We start from the raw sequence: 27,903 nt of genomic DNA, 5'->3' as shown, positions 1-27,903 counted from the left end.
TTACAGCCACTATTTTCTACATTGTACAATAATAGTGAAACATAACAACTATGAAATAACACGTATGGAATCATGTAGTAACCAAAAAAGTGTTAAACAAATCAAAATATATTTTATATTTGAGATTCTTTAGTATAGCCACATTTTGCCTTGATGACAGCTGTGTACACTCTTGGCATTCTCTCAACCAGCTTCACCTGGAATGCTTTTCCAACTGTCTTGAAGGAGTTCCCACACGGTGGTTGAAACCAGAAATCTCAAATTTGGCCTCATCAGACAAGATTTCCACCTGGCTAATGTCCATTCCTTGTGTTTCTTGGCCCAAGCAAATATCTTCTTATTACTAGTGTCCTTTAGTAGTGTCCTTCAGTAGTAGTGCAGCAATTCGACCATGAAGGCCTGATTCACGCAGTCTCCTCTAAACAGTTGATGTAGAGATGTCTGTTATATGAACTCTGAGGCATTTAATGGGCAGCGATTTCTGAGGCTGGTAACTCGAATGAACTTGTCCTCTGCAGCAGAGGTAATTATGGGTCTTACTTTCCTGTGGAGGTCCTCATGAGAGCCAGTTTCATCATAGCGCTTGATGGTTTTTGCAACTGCATTTTCAAAGTTCTTGACTTTTTCCGGATTGACTGACCTTGTTCTAAAGTAATAGTGGACTGTCGTTTCTTGTCACAACACAACTGATTGGCTCACACACATTAAGAAGGAAAGAAATTCCACAAATTAACTTTTGACAAGGCACACCTGTTAATTGAAATGCATTCCAGGTGACTACCTCATGAAGCTGGTTGAGAGAATGCCAAGAGTGTGCAAAGCTGTCATCAAGGCATATAGTGGCTACTTTGAATAATTTAATTTGTGAAACTTTTTTTAACTACATGATTCCATATGTGTTAATTCATAGTTTTGATGTCTTCACTATTATTCAACAATGTAGAAAATAAACTCAGCAAAAAAAAAGTCCCTTTTTCAGGACCCTGTCTTTCAAAAATAATTCATAAAAATCCAATTAACTTCACAGATCTTCATTGTAAAGGGTTTAACACAGGTTCCCAAGCTTGTTCAATGAACCATAAACAATTAATGAACATGCACCTGTGGAACGGTCGTTAAGATACTAACAGCCTACAGAGGGTAGGCAATTAAGTTCACAGTTATGAAAACTTAGGACATTAAAGAGGCCTTTCTACTGACTCTGAAAAACACCAAAAGAAAGATGCCTAGGGTCCCTGCTCATCTGTGTGACCGTGCCTTAGGCATGCTGCAAGGAGGCATGAGGACTGCAGATGTGGCCAGGGCAATAAATTGCAATGTCCGAACTGTGAGACGCCTAAGACAGCGATACAGGGAGACACGATGGACAGCTGATCGTCCTCGCACTAGCAGACCACATGTAACAACACCTGCACAGGATCGGTACATCCGAATATCACACCTGCGAGCCAGGTACAGGATGGCAACAACAACTGCCCGAGTTACAACTGGAACCCACAATCCCTCCATCAGTGCTCAGACTGTACGCAATAGGCTGATAGAGGCTGGACTGAGGACTTGTAGGCCTGTTGTAAGGCAGGTCCTCACCAGACATCACCGGCAACAACGTCGCCTATGGGCACAAACCCACCGTCGCTGGACCAGACAGGACTGGCAAAAAGTGCTCTTCACTGACGAGTTGTGGTTTTGTCTCACCAGGGGTGATGGTCGGGTTCGCATTTATCGTCGAAGGAATGAGCATTACACCGAGGCCTGTACTCTGGAGCGGGATCGATTTGAAGGTGGAGGGTCCGTCATGGTCTGGGGCGGTGTGTCACAGCATCATCAGACTGAGCTTGTTTGCCTGCAATGACATCTCAACGCTGTGCGTTACAGGGGAGACATCCTCCTCCCTCATGTGGTACCCTTCCTGCAGGCTCATCCTGACATGACCCTCCAGCATGACAATGCCACCTGCCATACTGCTCGTTCTTTGCGTGATTTCCTGCAAGACAGGAATGTCAGTGTTCTGTCATGGCCAGCGAAGAGCCCGGATCTCAATCCCATTGAGCACATCTGGTACATGTTGGATTGGAGGGTGAGGGCTAGGGCCATTCCCCCCAGAAATGTCCGGGAACTTGCAGGTGCCTTGGTGGAATAGTGGGGTAACATCTCACAGCAAGAACTGGCAAATCTGGTGCAGTCCATGAGGAGGAGATGCACTGCAGTACTTAATGCAGCTAGTGGCCACACCAGCTACTGACTGTTACTTTTGAACCTCCCCCCCCCCCCCCCCCCCCTTTGTTCAGGGACACGTTATTCCATTTCTGTTAGTCACCTGACTGTGGAACTTGTTCAGTGTATGTCTTGTTGAATCTTATGTTCATACAAATATTTACACATGTTAAGTTAGCTGAAAATAAACGCAGCTGACAGTGAGGATGTTTCTTTTTTTTGTTGAGTTTAGTAAAAAAAAAAAAAAAAGTAGGCGTGTCCAAACTTTTGACTGGTACTGTATGTATTTTGAAAATGTTTTTTTTTTAATTCAGGGGGTACTGCAGCACCCTCAGCACCCCTGCTTCCCGCGGCTATGGTCGTCGGCCGTTAGCTGTGTCTTTGGACTACCACTATAGCAAGCAACGGCTCCGTGCTTGAGCGGGATAGAAAGGCAGCTCGTCAGTGGGAATGGGAGAGACTAGAGAGGGGAGGAGAGAGAGCTCGGTTGTGTTGACCTATTACCTGTGAAATCCTTTACAGGTCTGGGGCTAGGGTTTGATTTGGAATTGCTTGATTAACCTATTGGGTGCAGTCCCATGATTTGAGTTCCTGACCCACACACACACACACACCGTCAAACCCCCCTGTAAGCTCTCCTCTCCAAGGGGAACCTACGCTGCGAGGAGAAGAGGAAAGATAAGCAACGTTAGGCTCCAGATCCACCCGGCCCTTATCAGTCTATGTAATCACCAGACTTGACATCTTTTGTGCATGTTAAAGCCGTTAAGCTCCATTCTCTCAGCTCTCCCCCCACCTTCCCTACCAATGCCAGCCTCTGGCAATAGCCAACGAGTCAACCACACGGGCTGAGGAGATTTTTATCCCCGCCGTGGCTCGCAAGAGGGACGTCTGGCTGTAACCCTAGCGGCGCAAAGGGCAAGTGAGTCGGTGTGGATCAGAATAATGTGAGCTCAGATCAAAATGATTGCCAGATGTAATGAGGCAGTGGGAAGAGGAGCGTTTTTGAATGGTCTCATTTGATTGTCAACCACTGTGTGTTCCAGTGGATTTAGGTTCTGAGATAATGGTCATAGTGTTCAAATGGGGACAGAGAGAGAGAGTGTGTGACGACGACAAGGTTTTTGAATTGTCAAAATCAAAATGGGGTTCGGTGTATTTGCTCCTGTTCATGACTTGATTCTACTCATCAGGAACTTGATTTCTGATTCTGAGCAGGAATGGAGCAAAATCCTGCACACCAGGAGAAGGGTTGGCCAACCCTTAATACAGCAGTATTAGGTCCCAATTGGGTCATAACTGGATTCTAATATACACAACATAAGCTAAAGTATGTGGACACCTGCTCGACTCATTCAAGTTCTTCCACACAGATCTCAACAAACCATTTCTGTATGGACCTCGCTTTGTGCACAGGGGCATTGTCATGCTGAAACAGGAAAGGGCCTTTCCCAAACTGTTGCCACAAAGTTGGAAGCACAGAATCGTCGAGAATGTCATTGTATGCTGTAGTGTTAAGATCTCCCTTCACTGGAACTAAGGGGCCGAGCCCGATCCATAAAAAACAGCCCCAGACCATTATTCCTCTTCCATCAAACTTTACAGTTGACAACACGCATTCGAGCACGTAGCGTTCTCCTGGCATCAGCCAAACCCAGATTTGTGCCAGATGGTGAAGCGTGATTCATCACTCCAGAGAAAGAATTTCCACTGCTCCAGAGTCCAATGGCGGTGAGCTTTACACCACCCCAGCTGACGATTGGCATTGCACATGGTGATCTTAGGCTTGTGTGCGGCTGCTCGGCCATGGAAACCCATTTCATGATGCTCCCGACGAACAGTTATCGTGCTGATGTTGTTTCCAGGGGCAGTTTGGAACTCTGTAGTGAGGTTGCCACCGAGGACAGTAGATTTTTACGTGCCACGGGCTTCAGCACTCGGCGGTCCCGTTCTATGAGCTTGTGTGGGCTACCACTTCACGGCTGAGCCGTTGTTGCTCCTAGACATTTCCACTTCACAATAACAGCACTTACAGTTGACCGGGGCAACTCTAGCAGGGCAGAAATTTGTTGGAAAGGTGGCATCCTATGACGGTTCCACATTGTAAGTCACTGAGCTCTTCAGTAAGGTCATTCTACTGCCAATGTTTGTCTATGGAGATTGCATGGCGGTGTGCTGGTGTTTTTCACCTGTCTCCCTCCCTCCCTCTCGTTCTCCATATTATTCCAACCAGTCTGTACTTAGAATAAGCAGGCTGATAAAGTGCTAATTCATTTAGCATCCCTGAGCTATGTGAAGAGTACACACATTTAATGAGCATACAGATAGACTAACTAATTTACGCCTGTGTGTGCGGGTGTGCGTGCGTGGAAGCACAGATCAGGACAGTTCCTGGCCCATTCAGAGAAGGTCTATGAGGAGTGTATTTGAGACTGAAAAGGAGAAGACTGAGAGAAGGGTTTAGTGCATGTGTTTCTGTGAGTAAGATTTATTTTTGGCTTACTGTACCCGTGTGTACCTGGAGCTCGTACCTGTTCTTTTCAGATGGGGGGGGGGGGGGGACCACTCGGAATCTATTTAAACCCAGAAACCACTTTTATACACGCTTTACTTTCAGCCCTTAGACATTCCCATAACCTGAATTTGACCCCAGCCTTTACATTCTATTAACTGCTGGAAATAACAGGGCAAAACATGCACACTAACTGGCACAACCAGTTTACCCGGTATGACTGGGATTGTATTGTATCTCTTTCCTTCCCCTTGCTCTCTTTCCTCCTTTTATCTCTACCGCTGTCACTTTCTCCCTCTGTCTGTATATACAGTGGGGCAAAAAAGTATTTAGTCAGCCACCAATTGTGCAAGTTCTCCCACTTAAAAAAAGATGAGAAGGCCTGTAATTTTCATCATAGGTACACTTCAACTATGACAGACAAAATTAGAAGGAAAAAAATCCAGAAAATCAAATTGTAGGATTTTAAATTAATTTATTTGCAAATTATATATATCCTCTCTCCCACTGTATCTGTATATATCTCCTCACTGTATCTGTATATATCTCCTCTCTCTCTCTCTGTATCTGTATATATCTCCTCTCTCTGTATCTGTATATATCTCCTCTCTCTCTCTCTGTATCTGTATATATCTCCTCTCTCTGTATCTGTATACATCTCCTCTCTCCCACTGTATCTGTATATATCTCCTCTCTCTCTCTGTGTCTGTATATATCTCCTCTCTCTGTATCTGTATACATCTCCTCTCTCCCACTATCTGTATATATCTCCTCTCTCTGTATCTGTATGTCTCCTCTCTCCCACTGTATCTGTATATATCTCCTCTCTCTCTCTGTATCTGTATATATCTCCTCTCTCTCTCTGTATCTGTATATATCTCCTCTCTCTCTCTGTATCTGTATATATCTCCTCTCTCTCTCTGTATCTGTATATATCTCCTCTCTCTCTCTGTATCTGTATATATCTCCTCTCTCCCACTGTATCTGTATATATCTCCTCTCTCTCCCTCTGTATCTGTATGTCTCCTTTCTCCCACTGTATCTGTATATATCTCCTCTCTCTGTATCTGTATCTCTCCTCTCTCCCACTGTATCTGTATATATCTCCTCTCTCTCTCTGTATCTGTATATATCTCCTCTCTCTCTGTATCTGTATATATCTCCTCTCTCCCACTGTATTACATTTACATTTAAGTCATTTAGCAGACGCTCTTATCCAGAGCGACTTACAAATTGGTGCATTCACCTTATGACCTCCAGTGGAACAGTAGTGCATCTAAATCTTTTCAGGGGGAGGTGGGGTGAGAGGGATTACTTTATCCTATCCTAGGTATTCCTTAAAGAGGTGGGGTTTCAGGTGTCTCCGGAAGGTGGTGATTGACTCCGCTGTCCTGGCGTCGTGAGGGAGTTTGTTCCACCATTGGGGGGCCAGAGCAGCGAACAGTTTTGACTGGGCTGAGCGGGAACTGTACTTCCTCAGTGGTAGGGAGGCGAGCAGGCCAGAGGTGGATGAACGCAGTGCCCTTGTTTGGGTGTAGGGCCTGATCAGAGCCTGGAGGTACTGAGGTGCCGTTCCCCTCACAGCTCCGTAGGCAAGCACCATGGTCTTGTAGCGGATGCGAGCTTCAACTGGAAGCCAGTGGAGGGAGCGGAGGAGCGGGGTGACGTGAGAGAACTTGGGAAGGTTGAACACCAGACGGGCTGCGGCGTTCTGGATGAGTTGTAGGGGTTTAATGGCACAGGCAGGGAGCCCAGCCAACAGCGAGTTGCAGTAATCCAGACGGGAGATGACAAGTGCCTGGATTAGGACCTGCGCCGCTTCCTGTGTGAGGCAGGGTCGTACTCTGCGGATGTTGTAGAGCATGAACCTACAGGAACGGGCCACCGCCTTGATGTTAGTTGAGAACGACAGGGTGTTGTCCAGGATCACGCCAAGGTTCTTAGCGCTCTGGGAGGAGGACACAATGGAGTTGTCAACCGTGATGGCGAGATCATGGAACGGGCAGTCCTTCCCCGGGAGGAAGAGCAGCTCCGTCTTGCCGAGGTTCAGCTTGAGGTGGTGATCCGTCATCCACACGGATATGTCTGCCAGACATGCAGAGATGCGATTCGCCACCTGGTCATCAGAAGGGGGAAAGGAGAAGATTAATTGTGTGTCGTCTGCATAGCAATGATAGGAGAGACCATGTGAGGTTATGACAGAGCCAAGTGACTTGGTGTATAGCGAGAATAGGAGAGGGCCTAGAACAGAGCCCTGGGGGACACCAGTGGTGAGAGCACGTGGTGTGGAGACGGATTCTCGCCACGCCACCTGGTAGGAGCGACCTGTCAGGTAGGACGCAATCCAAGCATGGGCCGCGCCGGAGATGCCCAACTCGGAGAGGGTGGAGAGGAGGATCTGATGGTTCACAGTATCGAAGGCAGCCGATAGGTCTAGAAGGATGAGAGCAGAGGAGAGAGAGTTAGCTTTAGCAGTGCGGAGCGCCTCCGTGATACAGAGAAGAGCAGTCTCAGTTGAATGACTAGTCTTGAAACCTGACTGATTTGGATCAAGAAGGTCATTCTGAGAGAGATAGCGGGAGAGCTGGCCAAGGACGGCACGTTCAAGAGTTTTGGAGAGAAAAGAAAGAAGGGATACTGGTCTGTAGTTGTTGACATCGGAGGGATCGAGTGTAGGTTTTTCAGAAGGGGTGCAACTCTCGCTCTCTTGAAGAGGGAAGGGACGTAGCCAGCGGTCAGGGATGAGTTGATGAGCGAGGTGAGGTAAGGGAGGAGGTCTCCGGAAATGGTCTGGAGAAGAGAGGAGGGGATAGGGTCAAGCGGGCAGGTTGTAGGGGCGGCCGGCCGTCACAAGACGCGAGATTTCATCTGGAGAGAGAGGGGAGAAAGAGGTCAGAGCACAGGGTAGGGCAGTGTGAGCAGAACCAGCGGTGTCGTTTGACTTAGCAAACGAGGATCGGATGTCGTCGACCTTCTTTTCAAAATGGTTGACGAAGTCATCTGCAGAGAGGGAGGAGGGGGAGGGGGAGGATTCAGGAGGAGGAGAAGGTTGCAAAGAGCTTCCTAGGGTTAGAGGCAGATGCTTGGAATTTAGAGTGGTAGAAAGTGGCTTTAGCAGCAGAGAGAGAAGAGGAAAATGTAGAGAGGAGGGAGTGAAAGGATGTCAGGTCCGCAGGGAGGCGAGTTTTCCTCCATATCCGCTCGGCTGCCCGGAGCCCTGTTCTGTGAGCTCGCAATGAGTCGTCGAGCCACGGAGCGGGAGGGAGGATCGAGCCGGCCTGGAGGATAGGGGACATAGAGAGTCAAAGGATGCAGAAAGGGAGGAGAGGAGGGTTGAGGAGGCAGAATCAGGAGATAGGTTGGAGAAGGTTTGAGCAGAGGGAAGAGATGATAGGATGGAAGAGGAGAGAGTAGCGGGGGAGAGAGAGCGAAGGTTGGGACGGCGCGATACCATCCAGTAGGGGCAGTGTGGGAAGTGTTGGATGAGAGCGAGAGGGAAAAGGATACAAGGTAGTGGTCGGAGACTTGGAGGGAGTTGCAACGAGGTTAGTGGAAGAACAGCATCTAGTAAAGATGAGGTCGAGCGTATTTCCTGCCTTGTGAGTAGGGGGAAGGTGAGAGGGTGAGGTCAAAGAGAGAGGAGTGGAAAGAAGGAGGCAGAGAGGAATGAGTCAAAGGTAGGCGTGGGGAGGTTAAAGTCGCCCAGAACTGTGAGAGGTGAGCCGTCCTCAGGAAAGGAGCTTATCAAGGCATCAAGCTCATTGATGAACTCTCCGAGGGAACCTGGAGGGCGATAAATGATAAGGATGTTAAGCTTGAAAGGGCTGGTAACTGTGACAGCATGGAATTCAAAGGAGGCGATAGACAGATGGGTAAGGGGAGAAAGAGAGAATGACCACTTGGGAGAGATGAGGATCCCGGTGCCACCACCCCGCTGACCAGAAGCTCTCGGGGTGTGCGAGAACACGTGGGCAGACGAAGAGAGAGCAGTAGGAGTAGCAGTGTTGTCTGTGGTGATCCATGTTTCCGTCAGTGCCAAGAAGTCGAGGGACTGGAGGGAGACATAGGCGGAGATGAACTCTGCCTTGTTGGCCGCAGATCGGCAGTTCCAGAGGCTACCGGAGACCTGTATCTGTATATATCTCCTCTCTCTGCATCTGTATACATCTCCTCTCTCCCACTGTATCTGTATATATATCCTCTCTCTCTCTGTATCTGTATATCTCCTCTCTCTCTCTGTATCTGTATATCTCCTCTCTCTCTCTGTATCTGTATATCTCCTCTCTCTCTCTGTATCTGTATGTCTCCTCTCTCCCTCTGTATCTGTATATCTCCTCTCTCTCTCTGTATCTGTATGTCTCCTCTCTCCCACTGTATCTGTATATATCTCCTCTCTCCCACTGTATCTGTATATATCTCCTCTCTCTGTATCTGTATACATCTTCTCTCTCCCACTGTATCTGTATACATCTCCTCTCTCCCACTGTATCTGTATATATCTCCTCTCTCCCACTGTATCTGTATATATCTCCTCTCTCTCTGTATCTGTATGTCTTCTCTCTCCCACTGTATCTGTATATATCTCCTCTCTCCCACTGTATCTGTATATATCTCCTCTCTCTCCCTCTGTATCTGTATGTCTCCTTTCTCCCTCTGTATCTGTATATATCTCCTCTCTCTGTATCTGTATCTGTATGTCTCCTCTCTCCCACTGTATCTGTATATATCTCCTCTCTCTCTCTGTATCTGTATATATCTCCTCTCTCTCTGTATCTGTATATATCTCCTCTCTCTCTGTATCTGTATATATCTCCTCTCTCCCACTGTATCTGTATATATCTCCTCTCTCTGTATCTGTATACATCTCCTCTCTCTCTCTCTGTATCTGTATGTCTCCTCTCTCTCTCTGTATCTGTATACATCTCCTCTCTCCCACTGTATCTGTATATATCTCCTCTCTCTCTCTGTATCTGTATGTCTCCTCTCTCCCACTGTATCTGTATATATCTCCTCTCTCTTTATCTGTATATATCTCCTCTCTCTCTCTGTATCTGTATGTCTCCTCTCTCCCACTGTATCTGTATATATCTCCTCTCTCCCACTGTATCTGTATATATCTCCTCTCTCCCACTGTATCTGTATATATCTCCTCTCTCTCTGTATCTGTATGTCTTCTCTCTCCCACTGTATCTGTATATATCTCCTCTCTCCCACTGTATCTGTATATATCTCCTCTCTCTCCCTCTGTATCTGTATGTCTCCTTTCTCCCTCTGTATCTGTATATATCTCCTCTCTCTGTATCTGTATCTGTATGTCTCCTCTCTCCCACTGTATCTGTATATATCTCCTCTCTCTCTCTGTATCTGTATATATCTCCTCTCTCTCTGTATCTGTATATATCTCCTCTCTCTCTGTATCTGTATATATCTCTGTATCTCTCTCTCCCACTGTATCTGTATATATCTCTCTCTCTCTGTATCCACTGTATCTGTATACATCTCCTCTCTCTCCTCTGTATCTGTATATATCTCTCTCTCTCTCTGTATCTGTATGTCTCCTCTCTCCCACTGTATCTGTATATATCTCCTCTCTCCCACTGTATCTGTATATATCTCCTCTCTCTGTATCTGTATATATCTCCTCTGTATCTGTATCTGTATGTCTCCTCTCTCCCACTGTATCTGTATATATCTCCTCTCTCTCTCTGTATCTGTATATATCTCCTCTCTCTCTGTATCTGTATATATCTCCTCTCTCTCTGTATCTGTATATATCTCCTCTCTCCCACTGTATCTGTATATATCTCCTCTCTCCCACTGTATCTGTATATATCTCCTCTCTCCCACTGTATCTGTATATATCTCCTCTCTCTCCCTCTGTATCTGTATGTCTCCTTTCTCCCACTGTATCTGTATATATCTCCTCTCTCTGTATCTGTATCTGTATGTCTCCTCTCTCCCACTGTATCTGTATATATCTCCTCTCTCTCTCTGTATCTGTATATATCTCCTCTCTCTCTGTATCTGTATATATCTCCTCTCTCTCTGTATCTGTATATATCTCCTCTCTCTCTGTATCTGTATGTCTTCTCTCTCCCACTGTATCTGTATATATCTCCTCCCTCTGTATCTCCCTCTGTATCTGTATATATCTCCTCTCTCTCCTCTGTATCTGTATGTCTCTCTCCCACTGTATCTGTATATATCTCCTCTCTCTCTCTGTATCTGTATCTGTATGTCTCTCTCTCTGTATCTGTATATATCTCCTCTCTCCCTCTGTATCTGTATATATCTCTCTCTCTGTATCTGTATCTGTATATATCTCTCTCTCTCTCTGTATCTGTATATATCTCTCTCTCTCTCTGTATCTGTATACATCTCTCTCTCCCACTGTATCTGTATATATCTCTCTCTCTCTCTGTATCTGTATATATCTCCTCTCTCCCACTGTATCTGTATATATCTCCTCTCTCTGTATCTGTATACATCTCCTCTCTCTCTCTCTGTATCTGTATGTCTCCTCTCTCCCACTGTATCTGTATATATCTCCTCTCTCCCACTGTATCTGTATATATCTCCTCTCTCCCACTGTATCTGTATATATCTCCTCTCTCTGTATCTGTATATATCTCCTCTCTCCCACTGTATCTGTATATATCTCCTCTCTCTCTCTGTATCTGTATATGTCTCCTCTCTCCACTGTATCTGTATATATCTCTCTCTCTCTCTGTATCTGTATATATCTCCTCTCTCCCACTGTATCTGTATATATCTCTCTCTCTGTATCTGTATGTCTCCTGTATCTGTATATATCTCCTCTCTCCCACTGTATCTGTATATCTCTCCATCTCTCTCTCTCTGTATCTGTATCCTCTCTCTCTCTCCCACTGTATCTGTATATATCTCCTCTCTCCCACTGTATCTGTATATATCTCCTCTCTCTCTCTGTATCTGTATATATCTCCTCTCTCCCACTGTATCTGTATATATCTCCTCTCTCCCACTGTATCTGTATATATCTCTCTCTCCCACTGTATCTGTATATATCTCTCTGTATCTCTCTCTCTCTGTATCTGTATGTCTCCTCTCTCCCACTGTATCTGTATATATCTCTCTCTCTCTGTATCTGTATCTGTATGTATCTCCTCTCTCTCTCTCTCTGTATCTGTATATATCTCCTCTCTCCCTCTCTGTATCTGTATATATCTCTCTCTCTCTGTATCTGTATGTCTCCTCTCTCCCACTGTATCTGTATATATCTCCTCTCTCTGTATCTGTATATATCTCCTCTCTCTCTGTATCTGTATATATCTCTCTCTCTCTGTATCTGTATATATCTCCCTCTCTCCCACTGTATCTGTATATATCTCTCTCTCTCACTGTATCTGTATATATCTCCTCTCTCCCACTGTATCTGTATATATCTCTCTCTCTCTCTGTATCTGTATGTCTCCTCTCTCCTCTGTATCTATCTCCTCTCTCCCACTGTATCTGTATATATCTCCTCTCTCCTCTGTATCTGTATGTCTCCCACTGTATCTCTCTCCACTGTATCTGTATATATCTCCTCTCTCCCACTGTATCTGTATATATCTCCTCTCTCTCTCTCCTCTGTATCTGTATGTCTCCTCTCTCCCACTGTATCTGTATATATCTCCTCTCTCTCTGTATCTGTATGTCTCCTCTCTCCCACTGTATCTGTATATATCTCCTCTCTCTCTCATCTGTATCTGTATATATGTCTCCTCTCTCCCACTGTATCTGTATATATCTCCTCTCTCTCTCTGTATCTCTCTCTCTCTGTATCTGTATATATCTCCTCTCTCCCACTGTATCTGTATATATCTCTCTCTCTCTCTGTATCTGTATGTCTCCTCTCTCCCACTGTATCTGTATATATCTCCTCTCTCCCCTGTATCTGTATATATCTCTCTCTCTCTCTCTGTATCTGTATATATCTGTATGTCTCCTCTCTCCCACTGTATCTGTATATATCTCCTCTCTCTCTCTCTGTATCTGTATGTCTCCTCTCTCCCACTGTATCTGTATATATCTCTCTCTCTGTATCTGTATATATCTCCTCTCTCCCACTGTATCTGTATATATCTCCTCTCTCCCACTGTATCTGTATATATCTCCTCTCTCTCTCTCTGTATCTGTATGTCTCCTCTCTCCACTGTATCTGTATATATCTCCTCCCACTGTATCTGTATATATCTCCTCTCTCTCTGTATCTGTATATATCTCCTCTCTCCCACTGTATCTGTATATATCTCCTCTCTCTCTCTGTATCTGTATATATCTCCTCTCTCTCTGTATCTGTATCTCTCTCTGTATCTCTATCTCTGTATCTCTCTCTCTGTATCTGTATATATCTCCTCTCTCCCACTGTATCTGTATATATCTCCTCTCTCCCACTGTATCTGTATATATCTCCTCTCTCTCCCTCTGTATCTGTATGTCTCCTCTCTCCCACTGTATCTGTATATATCTCCTCTCTCTGTATCTGTATACATCTCCTCTTTCTCTCTCTGTATCTGTATGTCTCCTCTCTCCCACTGTATCTGTATATATCTCTCCTCTCTCTCTGTATCTGTATACATCTCCTCTCTCCCACTGTATCTGTATATATATCCTCTCTCTCTCTCTGTATCTGTATGTCTCCTCTCTCCCACTGTATCTGTATATATCTCCTCTCTCTCCCACTGTATCTGTATATATCTCCTCTCTCCCACTGTATCTGTATATATCTCCTCTCTCCCACTGTATCTGTATATATCTCCTCTCTCCCACTGTATCTGTATATATATCCTCTCTCTCTCTCTGTATCTGTATGTCTCCTCTCTCCCACTGTATCTGTATATATCTCCTCTCTCTCCCACTGTATCTGTATATATCTCCTCTCTCTCTCTGTATCTGTATGTCTCCTCTCTCCCACTGTATCTGTATATATCTCCTCTCTCTCCCACTGTATCTGTATATATCTCCTCTCTCCCACTGTATCTGTATATATCTCCTCTCTCCCACTGTATCTGTATATATCTCCTCTCTCCCACTGTATCTGTATCTCTCTCTCTCTCTCTCTCTCTCTCTCTGTATCTGTATGTCTCCTCTCTCCCACTGTATCTGTATATATCTCCTCTCTCCCACTGTATCTGTATATATCTCCTCTCTCTGTATCTGTATGTCTCCTCTCTCCCACTGTATCTGTATATATCTCCTCTCTCTCTCTGTATCTGTATGTCTCCTCTCTCCCACTGTATCTGTATATATCTCCTCTCTCCCACTGTATCTGTATATATCTCCTCTCTCTCTCTCTGTATCTGTATATATCTCCTCTCTCTCTCTGTATCTGTATGTCTCCTCTCTCCCACTGTATCTGTATATATCTCCTCTCTCTCTCTCTGTATCTGTATGTGTCCTCTCTCCCACTGTATCTGTATATATCTCCTCTCTCTGTATCTGTATACATCTCCTCTCTCCCACTGTATCTGTATATATCTCCTCTCTCCCACTGTATCTGTATATATCTCCTCTCTCTCTCTCTGTATCTGTATGTCTCCTCTCTCCCACTGTATCTGTATATATCTCCTCACTGTATCTGTATATATCTCCTCTCTCTCTGTATCTGTATGTCTCCTCTCTCCCACTGTATCTGTATATATCTCCTCTCTATCTCTGTATCTGTATATATCTCCTCTCTCTCTGTATCTGTATATATCTCCTCTCTCTCTGTATCTGTATATATCTCCTCTCTCTCTGTATCTGTATATATCTCCTCTCTCCCACTGTATCTGTATATATCTCCTCTCTCCCACTGTATCTGTATATATCTCCTCTCTCTCCCTCTGTATCTGTATGTCTCCTCTCTCCCACTGTATCTGTATATATCTCCTCTCTCTGTATCTGTATACATCTCCTCTTTCTCTCTCTGTATCTGTATGTGTCCTCTCTCCCACTGTATCTGTATATATCTCCTCTCTCTGTATCTGTATACATCTCCTCTCTCCCACTGTATCTGTATATATCTCCTCTCTCCCACTGTATCTGTATATATCTCCTCTCTCTCTCTCTGTATCTGTATGTCTCCTCTCTCCCACTGTATCTGTATATATCTCCTCACTGTATCTGTATATATCTCCTCTCTCTCTGTATCTGTATGTCTCCTCTCTCCCACTGTATCTGTATATATCTCCTCTCTATCTCTGTATCTGTATATATCTCCTCTCTCTCTGTATCTGTATATATCTCTCCTCTCTCTCTGTATCTGTATACATCTCCTCTCTCCCACTGTATCTGTATATATATCCTCTCTCTCTCTGTATCTGTATGTCTCCTCTCTCCCACTGTATCTGTATATATCTCCTCTCTCTCCCACTGTATCTGTATGTCTCCTCTCTCCCACTGTATCTGTATATATCTCCTCTCTCTCTCTGTATCTGTATGTCTCCTCTCTCCCACTGTATCTGTATATATCTCCTCTCTCTCCCACTGTATCTGTATATATCTCCTCTCTCCCACTGTATCTGTATATATCTCCTCTCTCCCACTGTATCTGTATATATCTCCTCTCTCCCACTGTATCTGTATATATCTCCTCTCTCCCACTGTATCTGTATATATCTCCTCTCTCCCACTGTATCTGTATATCTCTCTCTCTCTCTCTCTCTCTCTCTCTGTATCTGTATGTCTCCTCTCTCCCACTGTATCTGTATATATCTCCTCTCTCTTTATCTGTATATATCTCCTCTCTCTCTCTGTATCTGTATGTCTCCTCTCTCTCTCTGTATCTGTATGTCTCCTCTCTCTCTCTGTATCTGTATGTCTCCTCTCTCTCTCTGTATCTGTATGTCTCCTCTCTCCCACTGTATCTGTATATATCTCCTCTCTCTCTCTGTATCTGTATGTCTCCTCTCTCCCACTGTATCTGTATATATCTCCTCTCTCTCTCTCTGTATCTGTATATGTCTCCTCTCTCCCACTGTATCTGTATATATCTCTCTCTCTCTGTATCTGTATATATCTCCTCTCTCCCACTGTATCTGTATATATCTCCTCTCTCTCTCTCTCTGTATCTGTATGTCTCCTCTCTCCCACTGTATCTGTATATATCTCCTCTCTCCCACTGTATCTGTATATATCTCCTCTCTCCCACTGTATCTGTATATATCTCCTCTCTCTCTGTATCTGTATGTCTCCTCTCTCCCTCTGTATCTGTATACATCTCCTCTCTCCCACTGTATCTGTATACATCTCCTCTCTCCCACTGTATCTGTATACATCTCCTCTCTCCCACTGTATCTGTATATATCTCCTCTCTCCCACTGTATCTGTATATATCTCCTCTCTCCCACTGTATCTGTATATATCTCCTCTCTCCCACTGTATCTGTATATATCTCCTCTCTCCCTCTGTATCTGTATATATCTCCTCTCTCCCTCTGTATCTGTATATATCTCCTCTCTGTATCTGTATATATCTCCTTCTCTCGCTAGTTTGGACACCAACAGACTGACACCAACAGACTACCAAACGACGCCAAAACCCTCCTCCCCAAACACACAGATTTTATTCAAATGTTCTATTTGCATAATTCCTCATTTGCATAATTGATTTCCTAGGAAGCGCTTCTCTCCATGCGAGTCGGTGTGTGTGTTTGTGAGACCCAAAGGTCTCGTCCGCTCAGTCAGTCACACACACACACACACACACACACACACACACACACACACACACACACACACACACACACACACACACACACACACACACACACTCCCATTCTCTCAGTTCCCATTACATTTGGGATATTGAATTCGAGCTAACTAGCATATCTGTTTGCTATGGTACTGCCTCTTAGGTCACCAGATGCACCAGGTTGGCAACGACTTGTGCCACGCTTAGATTACGGTTGAAACTCTCTCGGTTTGGCAGGGGGTGGGGTTGTGTTATCTACCAGGGGTGGCAGCAGGCTGTGAACAGGCACTCTAGCCCAATGGAAAAACACCACATCCTAGCCTATCTGATGGACACAGGGGTGTGGCTGTGTTGTGCCCAGACGGTTAGCCTGAGTTGAACTATAATGACGTCTGTGTGTGTTTGGTCAAAATGATTTGAGGAAACAATGCACCCACACACACAAACACAAACACACACTCGTTTGTATATGTAACTCAGCAATGATTATGCTTGGGAGCATTTGTATTCGAGCATCTGTTGAGAAGAAGTGGTAGAACGTAAGGTTTGAGTTGACTACTTGTCCCTACGGGAACCAATGGACAAAACAATTGAATTGCTGAATGGCCATCAGACAATTTTACAGACCATTTGTGGAGCTTGATGGTGTGTAAATTCAGGACCCCTTAAGTTGGTCTATGTGCGTGTGTCTCCGCTAACCCCTTATTCTTCCAAGCCACTAACACTCTGGCCGCATCCCAAATGACACACTATTCCCCATATAATGCACTACTTTTGACCAGAGCTCAGTGCACTATATAGGGAATATGGTGCCAGTTGGGACAAAGCCTCTGAGTGTTCTAAAGAGAGGGGGAGGCTCCAACACAAACAGATGGTGGGGCTGTAACCGCTTCACACCGCCTCTGTGAGCTCACCTCATTTAGCTCAATGGGACTTTTTATGGGCCGTGGCCATATTATATTAGCCTACCCTGCCATTCTACTTCATTTACTTCTATGACCCTGGGTCCAGTGTAAGGCCATCCTGCCATTCTACTTCATTTACTTCTATGACCCTGGGTCCAGTGTAAGGCCATCCTGCCATTCTACTTCATTTACTTCTATGACCCTGGGTCCAGTGTAAGGCCATCCTGCCATTCTACTTCATTTACTTCTATGACCCTGGGTCCAGCGGTGGAGTGCCGTTCAGTGTTTCCCAATTGCTTCTTCTATAGGATTCCCAGGACTGTGCTTGTATTGTTCCAGTCCGGCACCAGTCTGACCTGACTCCACGAATGAAGAGCTCGGGGACATTAGTCGACAAGTTGGATCAGCGTTGTTGGCGCTGGGCCGAGAGAAAATGTTCTGCGCCACTATTGGGTGCCGTTGCGGAGCAGGAGCGGTCCGAGTCGTCTTAAATGTGGGCGACCAATGATCAACTCGTATTTAAAGGGGTCAAAAATGCCGTAGAAGCATGTGTATGGTGTAACCAGCACGTTACCTTTTAGAGCAAGGGTCTCCATGCCGACAATGTTTCTGGAGAGCTACTCGAGGTGAAGGCGTTTGTTCCAGCCCAACCGCAATACCACCTGATTACAACTTGTCAAGGTACAGGCTGAAGGTCCGATACAAAATAGCCCTCGCTAGATGTTCCGATGCACGTTCTTTAAAGAGCTGGTGGGGAGGGGTGTAGTTGTTGTACCCCGACAGATATTGTAACAAAGCCAGACGACTATCTCCTAACCGACAACCCCTTCCTCTACCACAGCACGAATGTGAACACTTTAACGTCTTACCCTCCCCTGACCTTTCCAGGTCCTCCTCTGTGCGAACCTCACCTCCCTCTTTAATCTCAGCTCATCGTCCGTGTGTCTCGCTCAGCGCTCATTCTGTACATCGATACTTAATAATTAGCCTCACGTGGGCTCTGTCCGGTGAAGAATGGTCTTTTTTTGTGAGATTACACGATGTTCTTTCTATCTATTAACCCCCTTATCCCTCTGTCCTACTCTCATCTGTACTGTCTATTTAATCTTGAGCTATGGCACGGCGCTCGTGTTTTAACCCCGTTTGGTTTCATGGCAGGCGAACGCCAGCTAGCCGACTGCAGCTCCCAGCGCTGTCTGCTGTAGCAGCCTGACTCGTTTAATCACTGCACTAACCTTGTGTGTTCTGCTTTTCTCCCCCCTTTCTTTCCGTTTGTCTTTCTTTCTCCGATCTCGCTACCTGCTCTCGCTCTCTCTCACTGTATCCGCCGTCTCGCCCTGCTCCTCTCTTCCGTCTCGCTCTCTCTCAACTCCCCTTCGCCCCCTCGCTCTCTTTCTCTCTCTCTCAACTCTCCTTCGCTCCCCCCTCGCTCTCTTTCTCTCATCCCCCTGCCCTCCCTCTCTCTTCCGCTTTCTCTCTCCCAGACAGCAGAAGTGGATGCTTGGGTAAGCAGGAGCGGCTGCTCGCTGTTAATCTTACTTTCCTCTTTCCCTCCATTCAAATGTCATGTTTTCATTGTGCATTAAAAGCAAGGCTCTGAGCATGCCCCCCCGCCGCCGCCGCCTCAACAACACTTTGGGAGGTATTCAGCTAGAAAATTGCACATCATCTGCTGCTGCTGGGCTGTGGTGACCCCCCCCCCCCCCCACCACCAGCCTCACTCACAACAGACAGCAGCTGGAGTTGAAGAGAGAGAAAGTGAGGGGCGGAGGTTGTGTGTTGGGGGGGGTGATTACATTGGATGTAATGTAGGCGTGTATGTAGGGGGTGGGATGTGTGCGTGCGTGTTTGCGTGCGCTGTTCTGCACTTGTGATGAGAAGGTGCCGTAACACGAGAATGCGTCATCGATCTCCAAAAGGTAAATGTCATCGCACCATATTGCACATACAGCAACCAACCATCAGTCAACATTTATGTCATTACATGAAAATGTGCAGGCTGCACTAAAGCACGACAAAACACACACGACCTGTATCCCTGTGGACGGTTGAATGAGCATCTTCCTCTTGTGTTTCTTGCCCACCACTGGGAGTGCCTCAATCTGAACGCTGTAGTCTTGTGTCTACTCTGGAAATCCAGCCCAGTCCAATCCACCCTCCACTTCTATTATCATTTGAATAAGAACGATTCCCTTCTTCTCAGCATGATTTGGCAGAAGAAGGGCATGTGCTGTTGTTTTGTCGTCTTCCTCCTATTCTGGAATATGGATCCTGGACGAAGTCCTGTTCGTACTGTATGCATGCCCAGCCTTTGTGTATTTAGGCAGGCCATGATTTAGAGACTGACAGCTTGTGAAGGACACTTTCTATGTTCGTAATGGGATACCCAATATATATCCGTATACTGCCTTTCATCACCTTATAATGCATTATAAGATTTGCTGTAAGGATTCGTAACACCTCATGGCTACTTATTTTATTTTTTATTTTACCTTTATTTAACCAGGCAAGTCAGTTAAGAACAAATTCTTATTTTCAATGACGGCCTAGGAACAGTGGGTTAACTGCCTGTTCAGGGGCAGAACGACAGATTTGTACCTTGTCAGCTCGGGGGTTTGAACTTGCAGCCTTCCGGTTACTAGTCCAACGCTCTAACCACTAGGCTACCCTGCCGCCCCCTCTTATAAGAGACTAGACAGATGCATTAGACAGACGGCTCGTAGAAAGTTAGAGTGGCGTCTTCACATAGCTGCCGTTCTGCCTAGGCTGTGCTTATAATGCTTCGTAAAGGCCTTGACTCATGTTCATTGACCATTTCTTCTCTCTCTCTCTCCGCAGCTCTGCTCCATCTTTCCATCGCCTCGTGGGCTTGCCTGTTTTGTCTGACTAAACGGTACCGCTTCACTTAAAGCTCTCTTGACGTCTAGTTCAGCAATGCAATTCAACAGCTGAACTCGCCAAACGGCAGTTGATAGCAGTGTCAGCTGACATAGCTGCTATTTGGAATAACGATATAGAAAGGCACGCAGTTGGATAGCGGACTGCTTATTAGCCTACATCCGACACGGTGCATCAGGAAAAGGATGTTGTGTAAATGTAACGCTGGCAGCTTTGACTTCCTGTCACTGACCTTATGTCAGCTATAGATTGTATGGAGTGGGGGGGGTTTAAGTGAAGTGCTACGAGCTTTGACATTTCTTCTTGTTATTTTGCATGCTGCCAAGCCTTTGCCAGGCTGTGGTCTCCGCCTCAGTTTCTGCTCCAGCTTTGCCACAGTGGGCTCTAAAGCTTGAGGGCCTCCACCCCATAACCCGCTGCCTCTATCTGCTGCTGCCGCTTCCTTGATGTATCAGGAAGCAGGGTCTACGCAGACAGGCACTCACGCAGCAGGCACTCACGCAGCAGTCACACACACTGCCACTCCAGTGTGGTCTCGTAAGTTACAGAGGAGATCAGACCCAGAAGTGTCGAGGTATATAGGCTAACACTTTTTTTTTTGCATAGTTCCCCGTAGATGGTTTATATTGTGTTTCAGCATACCGTCGACAAAGTATTAAACTAACGATTCACTAACCTTCTCCTCGACCTAAACCCATTCCTAGCCCTACCCCCAACCAACTGTAGAAAAAGAATACAACCTTGTACATCTTCCCGTTGCGATACATTCCATTAGTGCCATTGATAACAATGATGCTTGAGATGATGTCTTAAGCACCTTTCAGTGACCGCTTCAGGTTCTGTTTAAATAAAAAATAACAAGGTCTTATTCAAATTCCGTTGAATCTGCCAGACGCTCATCAGCTGTTTTAGAGGAGCCACCTTCTACCGAAGTCCGTCCACCGTGTTCAAACCTCCCGCCTCTCTGTCCTTTTCAGGCCAAGCAGCTGGAAAGGAAAGAGGCTGAACTGCAACACCTGGCGGCCTTCTACAAGGAACAGCTACACATCTTGGAGAAGAAGGTAAGGACGACACTGCAAAGTATATAGGAGTGGTAAGGACGACACTGCAAAGTATATAGGAGTGGTAAGGACGACACTGCAAAGTATATAGGAGTGGTAAGGACGACACTGCAAAGTATATAGGAGTGGTAAGGACGACACTGCAAAGTATATAGGAGTGGTAAGGACGACACTGCAAAGTATATAGGAGTGGTAAGGACGACACTGCAAAGTATATAGGAGTGGTAAGGACGACACTGCAAAGTATATAGGAGTGGAGGGAAGTTCTACAGATGTGTGCTCATGAAAACAAATGCAATCAAACTCTCTTTAAAATCGCGACACATTTACAGTAGAAGCAACAGAACAAAAGAGAACAATTAAAAAAATAAAAGGATGTCTAATATGAGGTCCATCTAACATATTGCAATCGTATTGATTTTGGCACTTAATGAACCAGGCGAATCGTATAGGACCGGGATGAGCAACTCCTGTCCTTTGGGGCCTGAGCATCTGCTGGTTTTATTTCATGCCTGGCATTTCTTTGGCACACTGATGTCCAATAATTGCTCACGGAGTGCACAGCAGTTAGTTTGAAATGAATTGAATGTTTTTCTATGTGTTCAGAAATACGGCTTATATTGGTAGAGTAGCACTTGAAAACGTTCTCAACAAGCGTGGTCTCTGAAAGAGGACTTAGTGGCTAATCAAATTGACCTCACTTTGGTTTCTCTGCAGGACCTTGTAAAACAGTTGTCATAAAACACAACACAAAAGTGCTTTTGGGCTTTTAAGAAATAAGGACCTCCGTTCCAGCTCATCTGTTTTTTTTCCCCTTCCCTCGCCACTAATGTACCTGTGATATTTTCCCCCAACGTAAAAGTGACTTTTGAAGTGTCTTGTTAAATGTTGCCGGCACTTACATGGCTTAGAGTGAAACGAGGTGGTAGTTTAATATCAAACCCGCACTGGTGAAACTGTACAAAATCCCTGCACGAACCAGATCTTCACTCTTCAGCACCAATAACTGACCTAACCTGATAAAACATTTGCCCGAGGCTAAACAAACACACACACACCCTTAAAAGAAGAAATCTATATATGAAAGAACACATGGTTTTTGGACACTGCTATGATTTATGTATTGCTTTCATTATCATTAGTTTTGTTTCCAATAAGAATTTTGTTCTCGACTTCAGAAGTTTTGCTTGGTATTATTGGCACAAAAGTAATTCACTCACTAGAGGATTGCACCATATAATAACAATATTAGTCCATGAAATGTGTTTTAAAGCAGCTATCCTTCATTGAAACATTAACAAAGTGACTCCCTTGCCACAGTTTCAGTGAAAAGCTGAGGGACGGGGCTGACCATCCATGATATCAAAATGATAGTTTTAACCATGTTTTTAGGCTATACAGTGTTTCTTTATGTTTGCTTTGTTTACAAACATTGGAGTAAATGTTAAATTCAATATTTTTTTGTGGAAGTGCAAGTTCACATGTCAAAAACAATCTGGTAAAAATCGAATTTGCAGTTTAATATGTGAAACATTTGTCCGAAAATATCACTTTCACATGGAATATTTTATGTTTATCTTTTTATATATATACAGTACCAGTCAAAGGTTTAGACACACCTACTCATTCCAGGGTTTTTCTTTATTTTGACTATTATCTACATTGTAGAATAATAGTGAAGACATCAAAACTATGAAATAACACATATGGAATCATGTAGTGACCAAAAAAGTATTAAATCAAAAATATATTTGAGTTTCTTAAAAGAGGCCACCCGTTGCCTTGATTGCAGCTTTGCTCAGACCTTGGCACTGTAGAAAATAGTAAAAATAAAGAAAAACCCTCGAATGAGGGTCTAGAGACCGAGTCAAGATTCTCCTCATAAACAATCCCACCTGCTGTAAAGATGCATTGTTTTGAGACACCTTGGATATCTTTCTATCGCCAAATGTCACGTCACTATGACTTTGGCTCCTCTGACTGTCTGATAAGGAAAAGTCCAACTCGGCTGGCTACGCCTATGTGTCTGACTTTGACTGATGTCAGATGACCAGTCACAAGAGTCGAGAGAGGTGGGCCAATGTGACTTTGAAAAGGAGTCAAATTCGACTGCTATCAGTCTGACTACGAGTGTGACTGTGTGTGACTGTCACTTTGAGCCCAAAAACCAGTCCGAAGAGTCCAGAAAGGTGAGCCTCATCGTAGAACCCACACCCTCCCAGCCATCCTCTGCGGATCCCTCTGGCCAAGAGGCCATCGCTTTATTATCTCTGACAACACTTGGATTAAGATGAAATGCATGTCTATGGGCGCGCGCGCACACACACACCTTCATATACTTGTATCCACGTGGCGTACAAACACATTCATACACACACACACACACACACACACACACACACACACACCTTCATATCCTTGTATCCACTTGGCGTACAAACACATTCATACACGCACACGTACACACACTGCAATATTAACCGTCTTCCTAGCCATTGTCACGCCCCCCCCCCCCCCCCCCCAGCCGTCGTCTTTTGCCTTGGCTGAAGGACCATAAGCATGCCTGTGGATGAGGAGGAGATGTGGAGAGAAAGGGAGAGTGAGAAGTATAGAGTGATTTGGATATTGTTCATTAAAAAGAGTGTATTTTGAGCCGGTGTTCACACTTCTTCCCCCAGCAACTCCTGCTGCTTCATTTTCTCCCCCTCTATTTATTTCCTTTGTTGTCATTCTTTCTTCCCTCCCTCCATCATACGCCCCTCTTTCTTTATCTCCCTACTTGCATTCTATTATATTGTACCTGCCTTGGTGGAAATTGCTTACCAGTAAGATGAGAAGAATAAAGTTCCTGGTTCTGAATGCTTGCTGCTTTCATAAGCGAGTCACTTGACTCCGACGCAAGGCACCGTTTTCTCACAGTCAGTAGCATTTCTAGCGCGAGTCTCTCAATCAACTCAGTCAAAGACACTGCGTGGCGCATAGCTTGTTCCAGCAAGGCTTCTAGCACATCTCAAAGAGCTGTAGCTAACCAAACCTTTTGTCCACGTGGGAATGACAGGCGTTCACCTTAGAGGAACCCAACAGCCAGTCTCTCCCTCATAGGCTTTCTATTGATTTCCACATGCATTCAAACAACAACAATCAGACAGCACTTGCCACAGACACACACACACTCACGCATACACCTGCACAGGCTTGATGTCTTGATCAAGTCAGTCTCTCTCCAGTGACAAGGCCGAGCCACACACACAGATTAGTGGAGAAATCCTACAGCTAATTGCTGTCTGATCTTCCTGAATCAATATTTGACTCTGGCTTAACTCTGGGCTTCTGATCGTTTGATAAGAGGTGTGTGTGTGTGTGTGTGTGTGTGTTGAATCCCCGTTAGAGGGACACACTCACTCTCTTTTTCTCCTCTCTCCCTACCTATGCTTACTAATCGGTCCTCAGTTTCCATGTATCTTTGAGAAGTCGTCGCTGTGTGAAAACACATCTGTAAACAAGTAATCTTTTAAAAAGCAACTTTTTTTAATCCCCCTTCCTTTCCATTTGTCGAATTCCACCACTGAAAATAATCCCTCTGCCTTTCAAACTTAAAGCGTGAAACCCCCCCCTCGCCCCCCAAATCCTGACATCAGCTCATCGCCATGCTGTGCACGCATGCGCAAACACACACACACACACACACACACACACACACACGAATGCATACAAACATGCCCATCAACATGCTTACAGTCACACAGGTACATTTACATTTACATTTAAGTCATTTAGCAGACGCTCTTATCCAGAGCGACTTACAAATTGGTGCTTTCACCTTACACACTGTACACATACTGTGCGATAATCCCTAAACAAGGCCCCCCCCCTTTTTCTCCATCCCTCTCTTTCTCCGTTGCTCATTCCCACCATTAAGGGTAATCCTTCTCCTTCCTTCCTTTTGTTGAAAATGGCTGCCAAGAGCTTGGATCGTGCTTCAGACAAGTGTTGTATCTTCGCCATCATCCATACTCTACCAACTGAGCCACGTTCCTGTTGTGTATAACCAGCCACACACACACACACACACATTTTCTCAGTTCCCATTACACCTCTCCTCGTCTCTCCTTCCTCCATCTCTTCTTCCTCCATCCCTCCGTCAGTAGGGACTGTGGTGTGAACATCATCTGACCAGAGAGAGGTGTCAGTTTCTGGAACACCTCATCATACTTTCCTCCAATGTCTCCATCACTTTATCCTTTAACTCTCCATTCATCCAGCCCTGTGGATTGAAGCTGGTGTGTGTGTGTACGTGTGTCTGGAGGCTGGTCTATGAGCCAGATGTGGGATTAGAAGTTGGCTGTCTGTAAACCCTTTCACCTTCCCATCTGTGCCAACACACACACACACACACACTCACACACTGGTCGCCCTTATCTCTCCACCTCATATAGTCTCTGTCTTCTGCACCTCTTGGGACAAAGCACCAGCCCCAGTGGGTCTCCTTTCATGTCGTTAAGTTCACAAGCCTGGCTACTTTCCCTTTAATGTCTTCCACCGAGCATTCCCATTGAGCTCTTGGCACTAACTAGCTCTAAGTTGCTAGTGTCTGTATTGAGGCTAACGCTCCCTCGTTCATGCCCGTTGAAACCCCCCCTGGAGAAGTGACATTTCATCCCAGTCCAGATGCACCGTCAATGGGCAGATTTAGAGACTACAGTGGCCAAATCCTCCATGGTTAATCCTATACCGTGCAGCTCCTCAACCTGATCACTGGCAGTACTACTTGGGATTCTACCCAAATGGAACCCTCTTCCATAGTGCACTACGGACAAACCCAATGTGTCCTGGTCAAAAGTAGTGCATTACGTATGGGATAGGTTGCCATTTGGGACATTGCCATCGCGTCATTCATCCACCTTGGGAGACGTGATATTCTTCACACTTAACCACGGCAGCAAAGCAGGAGGACACTGGAGTGAAGTCAAATGGATTATAGACTGCGGATTTAGGGATGAACTCCTGCTGGGCAGATGATGTGGTGCTCTATTTCAGCTGACAACCACCTACCATTGTCTTTGTCTCTACAATTGTATTGAAGAACTTTCTTAACTTGGGCAAATGTATTTAGAGAGAATCTCGTCTTGGCGATCTTGAGGTTCAACTCTGTCATATGGGAAGGAGAGCGAGATGGGGGGAGCGAGAGAGACTTTTTTAGATCTTAGCGACTAGTATTAGGAGGGATTACTTTCTAGACGACATGTTATCCTGACTATAAGGAATAGGGATCAGAGTAACCCATCCATTGGTAGTGGATAAGAAGAGGATAAGAGAGTCCCCCCCATAAAAGCTCCATATAAATCCAATCCATTATTAGAGTGTGTGGAATAATGTGAAAATGACTGTGGGAATAGGTGGGTGGGATTGTAGAGGTGGTTCATGTTTGATCCCATCTCTTTTCCCGCTTACTGACTTCAATTATCCTCTTCCCTATCTCTCTACCCATTGGGAATATCGGGGATAATTAAGGAAAATGACTAGGGAGTCGGGACCATGGTTATTGGGTTTAAATAGTGATTACTGCATGGAACAATGAAGTGGAAGTCTATGGGGTGCGTGTGGTCGTGCATGTGGTGAGCGTGTGTCGTGTGTGTGTGTGTGTGAGAGAGCGAAAAAGAAGAATGGATAAGGTTTGAGTGGTGCACTTATTCTATTGTACCGTCACTGGCATACGCAGTACGTTACACAACTACACTGAACGTTCACCTCGATGGTGAACAGGTTTGGACTCGGGAAGAGTCATGACGAAGCCCAGTTCGACTGTCAATCGAAGCAAGTTCTTTACTTCGCTCCGCGTTTTCTTTTTTTACAGGACCTTGACATGATGGTCACCGATTAGAGCAGAATGGAGTAGATAAACCTAGTACATGCCCTCTTAAGTACAAGTCTCTCTTTATGATGTAATTGCTGTTTTAAATGCCACCTCTGCACACATTAAGTCAAACTTTACGGCGATCCACAAGAACGTCAATGATCAGATTTGTTAGTGACACTGTTCGGTCGAAAGTCCCCCCCCCCACACCATTTTAATGAGTTTGACATTTTAAGATGTGTTTAGCTTAGCGGGCTTATCAGAGCTCGCAAATCAATAGAACAGTCGTAACCCAAGACAGGTACTTGTACAGATGTTACCGGATAATTGGTGTAACTCAACTACTCTGTCATCTCTCATTTTTGTGTGTTTTGTCCCAGAATCTCGACTACTACCAGCAGACGTCTGAGCAGTACAACGAGGCAGCCGACAAGGCCGAGGCCCATATCAAGTAAGTAGCTTATTTTGAGAACTGACTGAAACGGGTGTCATTTCATTTTGTTATTACTGTTAATCAGTCACACCGCAAGGAGAACGGGTTCAACAAATGAATATGCCGTGCTATTGCAGCCATGGAGCGATACTCGTGACATTTAGAGAATGCTAAGTGGGCTAATTCCTGCTGTTCATCATGTATTACCATAGAAACATATACACATGTCATTCTTATTTCACCTCAGGTATGTGAAATCTTGCCACCCTTTAAAAAATATATATTTTAAAGGCTACTTCTGATCTACTTTGTTCATTGGTGGACAATTT

At 45.1% G+C, this 27,903-nt stretch overlaps 1 protein-coding gene across 1 annotated transcript in view; it reads left to right on the top strand.

Annotated features, from left to right (window-relative positions):
• The window catches only part of LOC115142780 (MICOS complex subunit mic25a-like), a 67,203-nt gene that overhangs the window by 8,692 nt on the left and 30,608 nt on the right, over positions 1–27,903 (top strand). Inside the window, exons 5-6 of the mRNA XM_029682506.1 lie at positions 21,204–21,287; positions 27,522–27,592. Coding sequence (XP_029538366.1) covers positions 21,204–21,287; positions 27,522–27,592 — 155 coding nt within the window. The remainder of the gene's footprint in view (positions 1–21,203; positions 21,288–27,521; positions 27,593–27,903) is intronic.

Source organism: Oncorhynchus nerka, linkage group LG15 (assembly GCF_034236695.1).
Source record: "Oncorhynchus nerka isolate Pitt River linkage group LG15, Oner_Uvic_2.0, whole genome shotgun sequence".
NCBI classification, from domain to species: Eukaryota; Metazoa; Chordata; class Actinopteri; order Salmoniformes; family Salmonidae; genus Oncorhynchus; species Oncorhynchus nerka.
Note: the sequence above shows the minus strand (reverse complement) of the source record. Positions and strands in the feature narration are given on the sequence as shown.